We start from the raw sequence: 18,828 nt of genomic DNA, 5'->3' as shown, positions 1-18,828 counted from the left end.
GGCAAGGATAGATACATTTTTGAACAGTAAAGGAATGGAGGGTTATGGTGAGCGGGCAGGTAAGTGGAGCTGAGTCCCTGAAAAGGTCAGCCATGATCTTATTGAATGGCGGAGCAGGCTCCTGTTACTAAGCCAATTTTGGATCCAATTTGCCATATTACCCTGCATCCCATTTTTTTGACCAATCTGCCATGGGGGACCTTGTCAAATGCCTTACTAAAATCCATGTAGACAACATCCACGACACTAACCTCATCAATCCAGTTCCAGACTCCAATTCAGATCAAAGAATTCAATCAAATGTATAAGGCATAACCTTCCCTTAAAGCCATGCTGACTATCCGTGACTAGTCCATGTTTTTCTAAGTAACAGTTTATCTGATCTCTCCGGATTGATTCTAACAATTTGCTCATTACCGGAGTAAGACTGGCCTATAATTGGCAATTTCTTCTTACCATTTTTAAACAATGGAACCATATTTGCATTCCTCCAGTCCTCACCTGTGTCTAGTGAGGATTGGAAAATAATCCTCAGAGCATCTGCTATTTCCTCCCTGACGCCCTTCAACATCCGAGGGAACAATCCATCCGGCTCTCGCAACTTAACCACTTTCACAGATTCCACGCCCTCTCTCATTACTTGAACCAATATTTCACACTGTTCCTCTTGGATTACTATTTCCACATCATCCTTTTCCATTGTGAATACGGAGACAAAAAATTCATTTAAAATCCTTCCCATACCCTCTGCATCTTCACACGTGTTCCCTTCTTCATCTCTGATGGGTCCCACTTTTTCCTCAACGATCATTTTGCTCTTTATATACTGGTAAAACATCTTTGGGTTTTCCTTAATTTTGCTTGCTAATATTTTTTCAAGCCTACTCCGGTTTCCTTATTTCTTTTACTTGATCCCTGGACTGTCGAAACACCTCTAGGCTATCTGCAGTGTTAAGTTTTTTTGTGACTATCATAAGCTTTCTTTTTCTGCTTAATCTTCCCCTGTATTTTTATAGGCAGCCATGGGGGTCTAGATTTGGCAGTACCATTTTTATTTTTGGAGGGGACATGTCAGCTTTGTACCCTAAGGATTTCACTTATTAATGTTTGCCACTGGTTTATCACTGATTTATCCTTTAGCAGTCTTGTCCAGTCTACCTCAAATCACTTCTCAGTTTTATAAAATTTGCCTTTCCCCCATTTTAAAACTTTTACTCCTGATTTATCTCTGTCTTTTCCCATAATATGAAATCTAACCGAATTGTGATCACTATCCCCAACATGGTCGCCCACTGTCACTTCACCCACTTGCCCTTCATTTTCCAAGGCTACATCTAGAATTACATCTCCTCTTGTTGGGCTTGTCACGTATTGCTTAAAAAAAAATTATTGTACGTAGTACATGAACTTTTCACCCTCAGTGCCCCTTATATTGTTTGAAACCCAGTTGATATTGGGATAGCTAAAGTCTCCTACTACTATTGCCCTCTTATTCCCACAGGCAGAAATTTGTCTACAAACATCTATCTCCTTCGCACTCTTTGGGATCTGTAGTTATACTCCTAGTAGTATGACTGCCCTTTTTTTATTCCTAAGCTCATAAACCCATAGAGCCTCATTTGTTAACCAGTTAGTATATGATACCTTCTCACAACTGTAATTGATTCTTTAACCAATAATGCTACCCCCCCCCCCCCTCATTTATGTCACCCACTGCCTGAAAACTCTATAGTAATAAGTCTCACAACACCAGGTTAAAGTCCAACAGGTTTATTTGGTAGCAAATACCATAAGCTTTCGGAGCACTGCTCATTCGTCAGATGGGGAATTATGAAGCCATAATTCCTCCATCTGACGAAGGAGCAGTGTTCCGAAAGCTTATGGTATTTGCTACCAAATAAACCTGTTGGACTTTAACCTGGTGTTGTGAGACTTCTTACTGTGCTTACCCCAGTCCAACGCCGGCATCTCCACATCATGAAAACTCTATATCCAGGGATACTGAGCTGCCAATTTTGCCTTCGTTTCGCCAGGTTTCTGTTATAGCAATGACTCATGCTGCCAAGTGTCTATCAGTGCCCTTAGTTCATCTGCCTTGTTTGTAATATTCCTTGCACTGAAGTATAACAGCTCAACTCCTTCAATTTCCTTTGTTGGATGTTTTTTAAATCCTTGTTTCTTTTCCCTTTCTGAGTCGCTGACTACATCACTAGTTAATGTTCTACCTCCCATTTCCTGGTCTGAATCTGACCCATCTAAGCCTATCCTTTGTTCCCATCCCCCTGCCATACTAGTTTAAAACTTCCCCAATAGACTAGCAAAAGTCCGTGAGGATATTGGTCCCAGCTCTGTCCAGGTATAATCCGTCTGGCTTGTACAGGTCCCACCTTCTCCAGAACCCGGGTGTAGAATCTACAGTGCAGGAGGTCATTTGGCCCATCGAGCCTGCACCGACAACAATCCCACCAGGCCCTGCCCTATTCCCGTAACCCCACATATTTACCCTCCTAATCCCCCTGACAATAATGGGCAATTTAGCATAACCTAACCTGCACATCTTTGGTGTGTGGGAGGAAACTGGAGCACCTGGAGGAAACCCATGCAGACACTTGGAGAATGTACAAACTCCATATGGACAGTTACCTGGGTCCCTGGCGCTGTGAGGCAGCAATGCTAGCCACTGTGTCACCGTGCCGACCCCAAGGTCCAATTTGAACTTACAATAACTGTATGATCAATTCAGTAACTGTCACTATGCTACCATCTTTTTTACACTAGGAAGGGGAAAGGGTAAATAATATTCAGAGCAAAATCATCAAATGTGAACAGGCCCTTGTGTTTTGGATAAACATGAATAAATGTGGCAGAGTTAGAGGCATAATGAAAATATTGACATGGCTTATGTCAGATAACAGCTAAGAGCTGGTGACAGGTGGAAGAGCTACATTATTGATCAGGAGTGACACAGCAACTATAGAAAGGATGCAGAACTTGAAACATTACAGACAGAGATTAGAGATTACAGCACACAGCAGTTTCCACACAAATGCCAGTCAACTTCTGTACTCTTTAAACCCTAAAATTGTCAGCTCAACAGCATCTTTTGATAAAATATTTAGTGTTCCAGTCACAGAAAACATTCCTAACTTCCTCTTTATTCTTCTAATGATAATCCTCAGTCTGTGGCCCCTTACCAGTGGAACCAATCTTTCATTGTTTACCCTTCCAAGAGGTTTCATGATTTTGAAACCTATCAGACTCTCACTATCTCTAGCCTTCTCTGTGCCAATAGAGAAAGTCTGAATTTTTCAAGCCTCTTCATAACTCATATTTGATGTCTCTATAACATCCCAGTGAAACTTCGGGATACCCTTTCTATAACTATAACGGGGTGGCCAGAACCAATGGCTTCAGCAACTCATGATCATGGCATTCCTTTTATATTCAGTAAAGTCCCCATAGTCCCAGATGACCTTAGGCTGCTCTCCCCATTGAGGGGGAGAGCTGACTGATGGTGATTTAACCCAAGGATCACCACACCTGAGGCAAGAGGCAAGGGGCAAGGTTGAGAAGGCGGGGCCCTTCATGAATAACCTCAACCGGTCCGGGAATTGAACCTGTGCTGTCATTCCATCACAAACCAGTCGTCCAGCCAACTGAGCTAACCAACCCCCAATTGTATTCAATGCCCCTATATGCAAAGTCCAGATTCCCCTTTGTCTTTATACGGTCAATTTACCTGCCCCCGCACTGCAGATGTCCATGTACCTCCACTCTATTCCCCAATAACTCAGGACACTATCCTGTCCAGCAGATTTTATTCAGCACATTGCGCCTGCTCTAATTCTCCACTTAATACAAGATGGCCTCTTACTCCTTTGATTATCCCTGTATTCAAATACTCAGAAAAGCTCTATTTCACTTCATGTTGACCAGCTGTCTTGCAGATCACACCCATCCCCCCCCCCCCCTTCCCACCCCTTCTCCAACCTCCTACAATTCTCACTTTTGTTTGGTATTAGTCCATTGATAATTACCATAAGACTATTATAATATTTTCCTAGCCTACTGATCCATGCAGATCTTATTTTTATTCTCAAGTCGAAATCTATTTATCAGGATCTATTTAACCTGCATCATCGCCATGTCAGTCAAATTTCTCCAGCTGTCGGTTCACAGTTTGATCTACTTTTTAATTTTTCCAAACAATCTGGGTTCAGTCTTTTTTCTATTCCACTAGAATTAGTTCATGGCCAGTCCAACTGGTTTATCTTGAATGCCTCTTTTCTCCCTGGTTTTCAGTTTGACTCCAACCAAATTAGTTGCTGCTTCATAAATGATTTTCTCTCAGTCATGACTCACTGCTTCTGCTTTGTTACTCAAAATTAATCCTAGCACTGTACCTTAATTCCATTCCCATGATTAAGAGGTCTGTAACTCACTACTCAACAGGGAATAGATCCCTTCTTAACTCTGACAACCATCAATAAAAGCTCTTCTCTAGGTCTGAGAAATGAGTGATTAAGAGTAACAAAGCATTAATTGGTAACGACCAAGGAAGCAGGTGGATAGGGGGATGATCAATTTGCTAAGAAATCTGCAGAATATGGTCACATGCTAACTAAAGGGTTTCAACATACTGAAGGTTGAAGGCACAGATGGGGGAGTGGTCAGAGAGAAGTGTTATCAAGAAATAAGTAGTGAAAAATACGAACTGATTTCCTGATACAACCCCTAAACAAGCAGATGGAGTCATGATTATGTTATCGTAAAATCCCTACAGTGCAGGAGGCCATTCAGCCCATTGAGTCTGCACCGACAACAATCCCACCCAGGCACTATCCCTGTCACCCCACACATTTACCCCGCTAATCTGCACACCCTGGGACACTAAGGGGCAATTTAGCATGGCCAAGCAACCTATCCCACATGTCTTTGGAGTGCGGGAGGAAACTGGAGCACTCGGAGGAAACTCATGCAGACACGGGGAGAACGTGCAAACTCTGCACAGACAGTGACCCAAGTGTTGAGCTGACGTTTGGTGACCCAACAGAACAGGTCAGTGGCCTGGAGGTAGGTGACTGCCATACGTAATCTGTTGACTTCAAAATCATTAAGATTTAACTTTGGAGCCTTGTAGGAACTTAATACGGAAACCCAGATCACAAAAGTAATAAAATAGAATGACTTCAAGTCATTAACCAGGATATGGAAAACAAGATAGAAATGAAAACCTTAGGTTAGAACTAGGGCAGTGGTTATGAAGGATGGATAGAACCTAAAAAAAAGTGAAATAATTAATACAAGGAAGCAAAGAAATTGAGGGAATCATGACTCACACATTAGTCAAACAAAAAAAGGAAGAGTGAAGGAAATTGAAGGACAGGGTGTCCATTCAAGAATAAATTGAGTAAAACTATTCAGTCTCCAGGTTATGGCAGATACATTGAATGGGCACATCACATCAGGTTTCATAAACTCCATTACATACAGTAGCACAGGCAGACATTAGTGAAAGATGTCCTGTGCAAAAGATAGAATTAAATGTTCATAAATCTCATGGGCCAAATGGGTTTATTTCCTGAAATCAAAGATGCTTTCGCTAATATTTTCTGTACAGTCATGAATATTCAGATTAAGGGAAAGACAAATTCAGTAACTACAGTTAACTTAATTTCATATTGGGAACAACATTTGCAAGCATTCCAAGGACTGTGGGTGGCACGGTGACACAGTGGTTGGCACCGCTGCTTCACAGCTCCAGGGACCTGGGTTCGATTCCCTGCTTGGGTCACTGTCTGTGTGGAGTTTGCTCATTTTCCCCGTGTCTGCGTAGGTTTCCTCTGGGTGCTCCGGTTTCCTCCCACAGTCCAAAAATGTGTGGGTTAGGTGTATTGGCCATGCTCAATTGTTCCTTAGTGTCCTGGGATGCGTAGGTTAGAGGGATTAGCAGGGTAAATATGTGGGACCACAGGGATAGTGTCTGGGTGAGATTGTTGTCGGTGCAGACTCAATGGGCCAAATGGCCTCCTTCCGCACTGTAGAGTTTCTATGATCCAATGACTGCTCTGAATGAGAAGCCACAGAGCACAGATACTTGGGGACACATTCAGCATAAATTAGCAGTAATTGGCCAACCCTCAAGCCTACTGGTATTCTTTGGGGATGTGACTGAATAGGAATATTGCCTATTTGGATTAATTGAACATGAAGCAGAAGAAAGTGAGTAGTGGTAAATAGAAAATGAACTGTACCAAGTTTGAGATGATCTATTTGGTCAAGAAGGGATTTCAGATTAATTTATGTGATGATATTACTAATTTCAATTCCACTTAGCAAAGTGGAATCTGGTTCAAACATTGGATTCATCACTGTGGCCAGATGAAGTAGCCAACATACCAGCATTTTCCACATAATGCATCGGTTTGAGATGATGGGGCTCACTATCACAAGTGAAGACAGGAATTGGATGCAATGCTCAAATAGCTTCCATTTATGGAGTGCAGGATTCCAGCTGATGTCTCAGTAACACAAAAAGGAAGGAGTGTAGTTTAGATTCTTGACCAATGAACCAATCCTCAAAAGAGCATCGGAGGGAGGGCAAAGATCAAGTTCTCTTTTTTATTCACTCCCTTGCTTGCGATGGAAAAATTGTTTCAAATTCAAACTGCGTGTAGACTGACACTGAGGAATAGAACTTTTCTTCAGAAGGTAGGGTCAGTTCAAGGCATAACAATTTGCGTTGTGAAGCTAGGCTTACATCAAGGGCTAACTTAACTATTTATTATTTTTGGATGTTACAAGGAGTGAGAGCAAAGATAGAATTTCAATGAAACTTGTTATTTTCATCAAATATCTTGATTTTAAGTTGATTAGTTTACAATGTTAACATTTTAGTTGGAGGACAATCGGCTTTCCTGAAGATAAGGCAAAATGCAGATGGCGTTGGTGAAAGATCACAGAAACTAATACACACAATTAGGGGTCTCAGTGTCATGGCTCCCAGGCTATAGCAACAAGTAGCCAGATATCTGCAAGTACAAATACACCCCTGATCATAGGGGATGGATGTAGGATCCATTTACAATCATAACCAATGACCCTGAACCCAAGAGGAGTATTTGGAGTAGACCCGAAACAAGTAACATTCTTTCAGACAACAAGTAGTGAACTTCCACGAGAATCTACGCACGCATCCTCGTTTACAATATCAAATAAAATGGTACCGACTTTGCTGATAATACATAACAGCATGGGTAGGTAAGATGAGAAAGATTAACTTCAGGGGCACTTGGACAAATTTTACTGGTGGGCTGTGGTGTATGGATTAAAATGCTGAATGTGAAAGCATCCTATTTAATCACCACAGGCAAAGCTTAAAAGCAGGATTTGATAGTCAATTTTAATTAATGTATTAAAATCATTATGTCCAGCACACCAAAATATGCCAGACATCACACTTTGCTACAGATTCAAAAACAAGGTGCTCAACATGCAGTTTGAAATTGATGAACATATTCCAATTTGCAAGGCTCTTTAACCAGATGGCAATGGCTGGAATCTATAGAGGGACAGATCTACTTTAGCAACATGCGTTACATAGTCTAACACAACTGGCCTTACAAAACAGCACATCATCCAACTGTGAACCCAGTGCTTCATCAGCACTTGTCCAATTCTGATCTCTTGCGCATCTCCAGATTCCTTTCATTCCTCCATCAGCAACTGTACATTCAGCTTCCAAGGCCTTGGGCTCATGAATTCCCTTTCCTAAACCTCGCTTTCTCTCTGTTCCTCTCAAGATGCTCCTTAAAATCTACCCCGACCAAATTTTTGGACATTCGTCTTAATAGCTTCTTACGTGACTCTGTCAGGTTTTTGTCTTATAATACATCCATCCAGCTTTCCCTCCCCCCACATAGCTTTTATGTCATCTGCACATTTGGAGATATTACATTTAGTTTCCTCACCTAAATCATTAATATATATTGTGAATAGCTGGGGTCCCAGCACTGATCTCTGCGGTATCCCACTAGTCACTGCCTGCCATTTGGAAAAAGACCCGTTTATTCCTACTCTATTTCTAGTCGCCAGCCAGTTTTCTATCCATCTCGATACAATATCCACAATCCTATACGCTTTCATTTTACATGCTAATCCCTGATGTGGGACTTTGTCGAAAGCATTCTGAAAGTCCAAATAAACCACATCCACTGGCTCCCCTCATCAATTCTACTAGTTACATCATCAAAGAATTCCAGTTGATTAGACAAGATGATTTCCCTTCTGTAAATCCGTGCTGACTCTGTCCAATTCTACCACTGTTTACCTAAAAAAACAAATAGTCTGCACTATCACACAGCTATTTGTGGGACCTTGCAGCGGATAAATTGGTTGCCGTGTTTCCCTACATTACAACAGTGACTATATTTCAGTGGGCTGTAACGCACTTTGGGATGTCCCATGGTCATGAAAGGCTCAGCATAAAAGCAAGTTCTTCCAAAGGTGGTGGCCACAGGCACTTTTTTCCATTTAGGCTCGAGCCCCCTATCCCAAGATTTATTGCGACTTTCAAATCTCTTCCTCCTTTTGATCATTCAACCCAAGCTTATCTAGAATTCAAGATGTGTCACCTCCGACTAGACAATTACAGACAAGGAAAGTCATTGACCCATTGTAATTTATCCATCCAGAAATACCCACTGGATCAGAAGTTAATTACAGAACTCTTCACTTCGAACTTCAACAAGGTTTCATTTGCTTCCTCCACATTAACATCTGCTCTCTCCGATCATGCCCTGTACAACCCACTTTCCTCAACAATTTGATTCACTCCCAAAAAGCGTGGCAGTTATTTACAAACACTACTTGATTAGCGGGACAGCCACTAATTAGTCACTACAAGAGCGAGGAGAGGTTAAGAGAAGCTTATTTCTGCAAGAAATTAAGAGCACGGAATGATTTGTGGCTTAGACAGAGACCAAAAGCATATTTTCTGGGAAAATGGGATGAATATTCAAAGCAGCAAAAGAAACAGTGCTATGGGAGAAGCCAAGGCAGAGGGAATTGATTTGGATTGCACTAGCAGAAAGATGGCACCAGCACAATGAATTGAATAGCCTTCTGTGGTGCAAACCTCTTCTTACATGCAGAAGTCTATTCACGGCTTTCAAAAGATAAAGGGTAACCCAGAGTTTACAGCTTTAAGTTCTACCGCTCCTTCTTCCTAATATCAGTCCTCCGCTCTTCTCAAAGTCTTTAACCAACTAGGCAAACACGAGTGGTCTCTTAACGTCAACCCATCCCCAGCTTTTTCAACATTTACAAACCACAGCTCTGCAGCACCTAGCAATCTCACTGTTAGAGGGATCACCAACAATGACTCATCGTCATGCAGCACTATTCAAGTACAAAAACTCCAATGGTGCTTTACAAAGTTGAGCAGGAGAAACTAGAGGTGACAGATGCACAAATAATGGTTCCAGCAGCTAAGTTGAGCAATGCTGCATGAATTTTATGCAGTCTTGGTGATGAACAGGATGTGGCATTTGAATCTCAGCTCAAGATCAAACAGGACACAGGCTGCGAACTGAGCCTGCACAAGCTTGCAGGGGAGCAAGTACCAGGCAAACAATGGCTGACGTTCATGATGGTGTTAGACAGGCAATCTGATTGCAGAGGGGTGATCAGGGGTTGAGACATGAAGAGGAGGTCAATCGGGATGCAAATAGCAGAGATACAGAAAATATCTCTGCTTGCAGAGGAAGGCAATATATAGATGAGGAAATACTTCCTTGCCTGTTCCCTGCAACTTCACCTCTCAGGAGGAGAAGCAATTGCTGCGGTGCACTCAGCTTATCTGGTTAGAACACAATGTCAGACCCACAGAGCTAGGCAACAGAGGGGAGTTGATGAGAAAGGCCAGTGAAGTGAACTGCGTTGAACGCTGCTTGAAGATTGAGGAGGGTTATGAAGGATAATGCATCGGTCACAGACAAGAGGACATTCAAGACTTGGGCTAGGGTAGTCACGGTGGTTTGACTTAACAAGAAGTTACTTAGACAGCTTGAAACAGAGTGTCTCAGGAAAGATAAACAGAGAGCTAGGAGGTATTGACTCTTTTTCCTTTTCTCCTTGAAAATGTTTTGATTGTTCCAGAACTCCCCTTTTTTAAGTGTCCTTGCGCTGATCAACACATGAATCCCATTTGATAGCATTATTTCCCTCCTGCAAACCAATCAATTGCCGCCCAAATCATGCCTGCTCTCTCTAACTTCTCCACTATCAGCACTTCCTATCCAACTTTTGTACCTTATCTTGTCCGTTTACTGTACCTAATCCCTAAACATAAAAACAATATGGTTCCAATTCCAGCACACAATACTGGAACTCCTTGATACCAGATACTCTCAATACATTTGTCTGAACTTTTCAGTTTCCAGTCTAATACACAATGAGAGCGAGAGCGGCAGCTAGGTAGACAGTCTGAAGTAGAACGAGAGGTGGCAGCGACTGGCCATAGACTAGACAGCTAACCTTCTGGTCTGCAGCAAATAACTAACCTGGATGGTGCTGAGTTACCCAAGGATGAAACTAAAATCGGCTAAGTTCTGAGGATCGGATTAAAAATACAGTTTGCTAACAATTGCTATCAATTAATGACTGGAAAGTGTATGTATGGTCTTGACCAAGGAAAACTCATCAAATGGCATTCCAACACTCGCAATCCATGCTCATAATGAATTAACACTAAGTATACCAAACAACCTGTCCTGGTCATCACCCCCCCGCCCGATTCTGACACTATTGTTAAGAAAGCCCACTAATGACTCTACTTTCTCAGAAGATTAAGGAGAAATTAACACTAAGTATACCAAACAACCTGTCCTGGTCACCCCCCCCCCCCCCCCCCCCGCCCCCGCCCGATTCTGACACTATTGTTAAGAAAGCCCACTAATGACTCTACTTTCTCAGAAGATTAAGGAGATTTGGCATGTCAGCTACGAATCTCACCAACTTTTACAGATGCATCATAGAGAGCATTATTTCTGGTTGTATTACAGCTTGGTATGGCTCCTGCTCTGGGTAATAACGCAAGAAACTATAAAAAGTCATGATTGTAGCCCAATCCATCACGTAAACCAACCTCCCATCCATTGACTCTGTCCACACTTCCCGCTGCCTCAGCAAAGCAGCCAGCATAATTAAGGACCCCACGCACCCCGGACACACACTCTTCCGCCTTCTTCCATCGGGAAAAAGAAACAAAAGTCTGATGTCATGTACCAAGCATCTTAAGAACAGCTTCTTCCCTGCTGCCATCAGACTTTTGAATGGGCCTACCTCGCATTAAGTTGATCTTTTTCTACACCCTAGTTAGGACTATAACATTACATTCTGCACTCTCTCGTTTCCTTCTCTATGAACGGTATGCTTTTTCTGTATAGTGCACAAGAAACAATACTTTTCACTGTATACCAATACATGTAACAATAATAAATCAAATCAAATCGGCTGCCTCAATCTCAAACGGTATCTGGTGGGGGCCTGTGGCCCAGGGCCTCACATTCCTGAGCTCTGAAGCTGGTGTGCCTCAGATCCAAGTGCTCCGAGTCGACAACCCTGGGCCCAAGGAGTCAGTACACCATCGTCCGAACTCCAAATCTCAGTGAAAGTCAATGCCCCTTCAACAAAGGAGGAAAGGCTTGTTTTAAATCACATTACTTCTAATTGAGGCCATGGACTAATTCAGTTGAGTTAATGTGGAGCACCTTAGTTGTGGAACTGTTTTGACCACTTCAGAGGGAGGCAGAATCTGTTTAAAAATGGGCGAGCAAGAGAAGCCAATCATTGGAGTCAACTGGTTGTGAAGGAGGAGAGAAAAATCTTTTGATGTGCAGCGAATGTCAAAATATATCTAAAATCAAATTGGAAAAGGCTCCATTATTAAGCAAACAAAATTAGTGATGAGGAACCATTTTGGAGCTAAGCATTGGTAAAAGAAAACAAAAGGAACTGAGCTATCGTAGTTTTAGATACGTTTGGGTGAATAATTTGCCAAATGGTAGTCATTTCCAAAGAATAAATGACTTTATATATATATATGGGTGCTCTTGGAAAAGATCAGATCAAAATTAACTGGCTTTTTTCTTGTTAGAAGCTGAATCATGTGGAGGGGGTTGGTTTCAGCTTTAAATATTAAGAGATAAGATCCATTATATGGATTTTTCAATTACGGAAGACATTCAGAAAAGTCCTGACAGTTCAAATATTGACTGCATCTGAAGCTACGAGTCTCAGTGTCATAACTAAATTTTAAGCCAACACATCATGACACCAAAATTGACAGTTCAGTAACACCTCGCATTATCTGGTCCCTTTAACCACAACCTGCATTAATATTGTGCTTTTAATGCAGCAAAACATTCTGAGACACTTAACAGTAAGCACTCTCTACCACAAAGGAACATTTGGACAGATGACCAAGGTGTAGGTTCTAAGGGGTGCCTTAAAGGAAGAAAGAGAGGCAGAGGGAGATGATTAGCAAGGAATTCCTGAACACGGCCCAGCAACTAAAGGCACAACAGTAGAGCAATTAAAACCACGGATGGTCAAGGAACCAGAATTATAAGAGTGCAGAAATCTCAAAGTTGTGGAGCTGGAGGAGATTGGACGGAGGGGACGGGGCAAGGCCATGGAGAAATTTGAAACATGGATGAGAATTTTAAAATTGAGGCATAGCTTAATTAAGTGCAGGGAGCACTTGGGTGATGGGTAAATAAATGGGACTTGGTGCCAGTTAGGATATGGACAGCAGAGTTTGGATAGCGTAAAGGTCGAACATGGGAGGTTAAAAGGCATGGATGGAGATTTCAGCAAGTGATGAGCCGAGGCAGATCCAGAGTCAGGCAACGTTGAGGACAAAGATACTTGGTTGAAAACTCATCCCAGGGTCAAATATTTTACCAAGGTTGTGAACTGTCTGCTTCAATCCCAGACAGCTGACTGTTGTCAGAAATGAGGATATTTATTTCCACTGGTGGGTGAAACCAGAACTGGGGGGCATAGCCTCAAAATAAGAGCAGATTTAGGACTGAGTTGAGGAGGAATTTCTTCACCCAAAGGCTTGTGAATCTGTGAAATTTCTGGCCCAGTGAAGCAGTTGAGGCTATTTCGTTGAATGTTTTTAAGGCAAAGATAGATCAGATTTTTGATGGGTATGGTGAGCGGGAGGGTAAGTAAAGCTGAGTCCACGAAAAGAGCAGCCATGATGTTATTGAATAGCGAAGCAGGCTCGAGGGGCCACATGGCAAACAGTGTTTGCGGCAGGGATTGAAGATAAAGGCTTTGGTTTTCCCGATATTTAATTGGAGAAAATTTCTGCTCATCCAACTCTGGATTTTAGACAAGGATCCGACAATTGAGAGAAGTGGTAGAGAGGTAGAACTGGGTGTTATTAGGATGCATGTATTATCTGGCATTATGACGATGCTGGCAAAAGGCAACAGGTATTAACACAATAAAGTACCCGAAGCCACTTCATAAAAAGTTAACAAAAGCTGACATGGAGCCACTCAAGAAACGAAAACAGGTGATCACATGTGTAGTCAAAGGGGTAGGTTTTAAAAAGCGTTTCAAGTGAGGAGACAGAAATTAAGTAGAGAGATGGAAGAGAAGGGAAGGAATTCTGGGACAATGGCCCACGGCAGCTGAAAACACAGCCACCAATGGTGCTGTGATGAAAATCAGTGATGCACAACAGGCCAGAACTGGAGGAGCGCAATGATCTGAAGGAGGTTAGAAGGGAAGAGAGGGGAGGGCAAGCGCTTGGGTGTACTTGAGCACAAGGATTTTTAAAATTGAGTTGAGAACAGAGGTAAAGTTTATTTATTAGTCACGAGTAAGGCTTACATTAACACTGCAATGAAATTACTGTGAAAATCCCCTAGTTGCCACACTCCGGTGCCCGTTCGGGTCAATGCACCTAACCAGCACGTCGTTCAGACTGTGGGAGAAAACCAGAGCAAACCCACACAGACATGGGGAAAACGTGCAAACTCCACACAGACAGTGACCCAAGCCAGGAATCGAACCCGAGTCCCTGGCGCTCTGATGCAGCAGCGCTAGCCGCTGTGCCAGGATAGACGAATGGGACTTAGTTCGGATAGTAGCAACAAAGAGGCTTCCGAATCAATTTGTCGCTGATCCTGTTCATCACCACAAGCACCTGACACCCCTAGTTCCCATTTAACTACACAAGGAATACTCAAAGTGATAGATTTTATTCGAATGTGAATGATGGTCAATGACAGATATTTTATGCCAGACAACCAGGGCCAAAAAAAATTGCAAATTACTCTAATGTTTCAATAATCACAAAACATAATTCACTTTAAAAACAAAGCTGCTGAATGCACTATAACATTCCACTAACATAAGCCAGCCCATGCATCAACAGTGTAACATTTGAGTTGCATTATATAAGGCTAAATCATAGAAGAAAGATTGTGAACACTGCAGTCACAGGTGCAATGTTTTACCATTCTGTTTTTTTTTGTTTTAAAAGAGATGGCAAACAAAGCATGCTGCAACGCACGCACAGTTGTAAAATATAACAAGCTACACTGCACATGTTCCGCGGAGGGAGGCAGCTGTACCAAGTCAGATGGATAGATTGATAATGAAGCTTTAAGCATGTGACCAACCAGAACTGAACCACCAGAGCTTGTATACGCACACTACGTAACAGGCAAAAGACACAGGCCCCACAGCTTAAAGTCTGATAATTAGAATCCATAATAAATGCAACATGAGTAAATTGCAGACTAATTGCTACACAACAGATTAGCAGAGAACTGACAGGCAAGACACAATGACAAGCCAAATGGCAAGGCATTACCTCCACTGACTGATAAATCAAAAAAGGATTTCTCCTGCACATCTTCATGGCTGTAACAGGAGAAATGTCGCATGTCAATGGCCCATGCACCATTCAAAGACATCACCGTGCCAAGGGGGCAGCAGGGCACAGAATACGCGGCCACCCTTTCCATTGGGGTAGAGCAAGGTGCCAAGGGCACTGTAATGCAGATGGAGCTCAGCAATGTTTCTCAGATAGTAGTTAAAGGATACAGTCTTAAAGATCCAGTTTGGGTTCCAATTGCCAGGATTTTCTGCACCGGATCGAAAGCCATGGCTGAAGGCTGATACGGAAATCCATGACGAACCGTCTGACACCACAAGTAGCCGAAGGAAAATCCACATACAAGAGGGAAAAAATGGGCATTAACAGACTACAGCGACAGCAAATTCCAGGACACAAGGGGGTGACAGTAGTAAAACAGATTGACAGATAGCAACAGTGAATAAATGTGGTTTAAACAGAAAAATATGTTGAGGGAAGGTAGTGGGGTGCAAAAGGAGACTGAACGGGGTCAGATGGATGGAGTGGGTGCCCTGAACTACGGCGAAGGTTGGGGGGGGCGGGGGGAGAGAAATGAGTGGCCTGAGTGATGGGGTAGGGGAAGGAGGTGGATGGGTGGTCTGATTGACAGATTGGGTGGTCCAACTGACCGGGTGGTGGGTGGCCTGACTGAGGGGGTGGATGTGATGGTCAGACTGATGGGTTTGGGGAGGTGGGTGGTCTTATTGACGGGATGGGGTTGGGGAGGGGGAAAAGAGGGCAGTCAGATTGACGGGGTGGGTGGGTGGTCCAACTGATGGGATGGATTTTCCTACTGACGGGGTGGGGGTGGCCTGACGGGGTGTTTGGGGGGTGATGGTCTTACTGACGGGATGGGGAGGGGGGGGCGGCAGAGGGAAGACTGTGGTTCAACAGACTGGGTGGATGGTCTGACTTACAGGTGTGGGGTGGTTGGTCTGAGTGAGTGGGTGAGGGGGTGGGTGCATGGGTTGACCGGGGGGGGGGGGTGGGTGGGTAGTCTGGGGGCTGGGGCTGGTGGTCCGACTGACAGGTTGGGTGGTGGATGGTAGTCTGATTGAGGGGGTGGGGGTGGGGAGGAGTGTGGTCTGATTCACCAGGTAGTGGGTGGTCTGACTGACGGGGTGGGGGCGGAAATGGGGCGGTCTGACTGACCAGGTGGGCGTTCCTATTGACGGGGTGGCGGAGTAGCCTGATTGACAGTTTAGGGGCTGAGCGACCAGGTAGGTGGATGGTCTGACTGACAGGATAGAGGGGGTTGTGGGTGAGTAGTGTGACAGATGGGTTAGAGTGGGTGGTCTGAATGACGGGATGGGGAGGGGGGGGGGGTAATCTGACTGATGGCATGGGGGGGGGGGGGGGGCGTTGGGGTTGGGTGGGTCAACTGACCAGGTGGTGGGTGAATTGGGGGGGCGGCAGGGAAGTTGGGGGGGGGGAAAAAGAGGGTTGACTGGCTGACTAGCTGGGTGGGTGGTCCGACTGAAAGAGCAGAGGGTCTGACTGACAGGAAGGGTTGAATGGGGTGTCAGACTAACGGGGTGGGGTTTGGGCCATTTAACTGAAGGGGTGTGGCATTGGGTGGTCTGACTGATGGGTGGGGTTGTTTGGTGCTGGGTGGCTACGCATTTGGATTGAACGAGTGAGGGGTTTGTGGGGCTTGGACTGATGGGTTGGGGGGTTGAACTGCCAAAATGCGTGAGTGGGTGGTTCAACTGATGGGGTGGGTGGGTTGGGGAAGGGAGGTTGGACTGACAGTATGGGCCGGATTTAAAGGGTGGGTGAGAGTACTCGGACTGACAGAAGGGGGAGGGGTTGGTCAGACTGATGGGGTATGGCGGGGTGGGAGATGGGGGAGAAGAGTGGTCTTACTGACGGGATAGAGGGTGGGGAAGGTAGTGGTCTGATGGATGGGTGGGAGGTTGCCTGACTGACAGGGTGAGGAGAGGTGGTCTTACTGACGGGGTGGAGAGTGGGTGTATGGTCTGAGGGGATGGGGATGGTGGTTGGGTGGTGTGACTTGACAGGTTGAGTTGGTGGGTGGTCTTACTGACAGGATGGGGGGGGGAGGCGCGGGGGGGGATGGTGAAGAATGTAGACTGACTGGGTGGGTGGGTGGTCTGACTGACTGGGTGGGGTGTTGAGTAGGTCTGACTCACAGTTTGGTTGTCTTGCCTGACAGGTTGGGGGGCAGGGGGGTGGCGGCGGTTTGGACTAATGGGGTTGGTCACCCTAATGCGAGTGGTCGAGGTGTTGTCCTGACAGGGTGAGTAGGTGGCCTGACTTGACAGCGGGGGGGGGGGGGGGGGGGGGGGAGTGGTCTGACTGGCAGGGTGAGGGATGGTGCGTGGGTGGTTTGTCTGTCTGAACAAACATATGGACGACGGGGGGGGGGACGGGGTGGTGGTGGTTTGACTGACTGGTTGGGGGGGTGACTGACTGACAGGTGGGGTGACCTGATTGAGGGGGTGGGCTGGTGAGTGGTTTGACTGACTGGGTGGCGCGAGGTGGTGGGGGGGGGGGGGGGGTGTCTGACTGACCTGGTGGTGGGTTTGGGTGGGTGTGTGGCCCGACTGACAGGGTGGGGGGCCCGGCTGAAAGAGCCCAGGGAGGAGAGGAGGGGAGGACTTATTCCTGAAGAAAGGGCAAGGGGGTCCCAGAGAAAGAATTGGGGGGGGGGGGGGGGCAGACAAAAAGTGGCTGAGTGACAGGGTGGGGGTTTGGGTGATTTGATTGACAGATGGGGTCTCCTGGGTGCTGGGTGGGCCCATGTTTGGACTGACAGGTGGGGGGTGGAACTGCTGAGGTGGGTGGGTTTGGGTTGACGGGGTGGGTGTGGAGGGGGTTGTGTCACACTGACTGTGTGGGTTGCCCTGAGGGGGTAGGTGGCAGAGGGGGTGCCCTGATGGGTTTGGTGTGGGTGCCTCCAATGGGAGAGGGAGGTTGCCCTGACAGGGTGGGTGTGGTGCTGACAGGGTGGGTTTGGTGTGGGCCCCCTCCTGATGGTGGGGAAGGGGGGGTTGCGGGGCTGAGGCGGGGACCTTGCCCAGTGAGGGGGGGGGGGCGGTGACAGGCGGCCCGGCCCCTTAAATGCTGCATCACCCGGGGCCGAAGCTCCCCTCCCTCCCGCTGTTGTGAGTGAAGCCCGGGAGTGTGTGGGGCCCCGGGCTGGGGGGGTGTGTGTGTGGTGGCGGGGCTGAGGGGCCGGGCAGGAGGTGGGTATGTAGCCGGGGATGTGAGGCCGGGGCGGGCGGAGGGAGGGACAGGCCGGGCCCGGGAGCCGCACTCACTTTGCAGAGCTGGAAGTGTTCGGAGCACAGGCTCTCGGGGATGTCGGTGTCGGGCGGCCGCTGGCCGGGCTGCGAGGAGGACGAGGCCGCCGCCGCTGTCAGGCCGTCCAGCACCTTCCTGATGTTGAACTTCTTCATGGTGCCGCCTGGCCCGCCTCACATCTCAGGGCCGGCCCTGCGCCGCGGAGCTGCTGCTGCTGCTGCTGCCGGCCGGCAGGCTGTACTCCCAGCCGGGGCCGCTCTCCCTCCTCCCGCTGACAGCGCTCCCTCCCCCGGTCCCCGGCTCCTCGCTCCCGCTCTCTGTCTCCGTCTCTCTAGCCGGGACTCGGAAGCGCAGCCGCCAGCCCCCCAACCGCAGCACCGCGCCTGCGCACACACTGCACACACCCGGATGTCAGGCAGCACCTGAAGCAGCAGCAGCAGCGTTAATATTCACACAGCATTAATACTCACTGACAGCATTAATACTCACTGCCAGCATTAATACTCAGCATTAATATTCACACAGCATTAATACTCACTGCCAGCATTAATACTCAGCATTAATATTCACACAGCATTAATACTCACTGCCAGCATTAATACTCAGCATTAATACTC

General features: G+C 46.0%; 1 protein-coding gene across 8 annotated transcripts in view; it reads right to left on the bottom strand.

Moving 5' to 3' along the window:
- stxbp5a (syntaxin binding protein 5a (tomosyn)) overlaps positions 1-18,565 on the bottom strand; it is a 182,721-nt gene extending 164,156 nt beyond the window's left edge. For all 8 annotated transcript variants that reach the window (XM_078230233.1, XM_078230236.1, XM_078230235.1 and 5 more), the window contains exons 1-2: positions 18,229-18,565; positions 15,133-15,230 (exon numbers count right to left, since the gene is read on the bottom strand). In XM_078230233.1, the coding sequence (XP_078086359.1) occupies positions 15,133-15,230; positions 18,229-18,366 (236 nt within the window). In that variant the 5' untranslated portion in view covers positions 18,367-18,565. The remainder of the gene's footprint in view (positions 1-15,132; positions 15,231-18,228) is intronic.
- Positions 18,566-18,828: the final 263 nt, after the last annotated feature.

The sequence above is a fragment of the Mustelus asterias genome, chromosome 15 (genome assembly GCF_964213995.1).
Source record: "Mustelus asterias chromosome 15, sMusAst1.hap1.1, whole genome shotgun sequence".
Lineage (NCBI taxonomy): Eukaryota > Metazoa > Chordata > Chondrichthyes > Carcharhiniformes > Triakidae > Mustelus > Mustelus asterias.
This window is presented reverse-complemented; position numbering and strand designations above follow the sequence as displayed.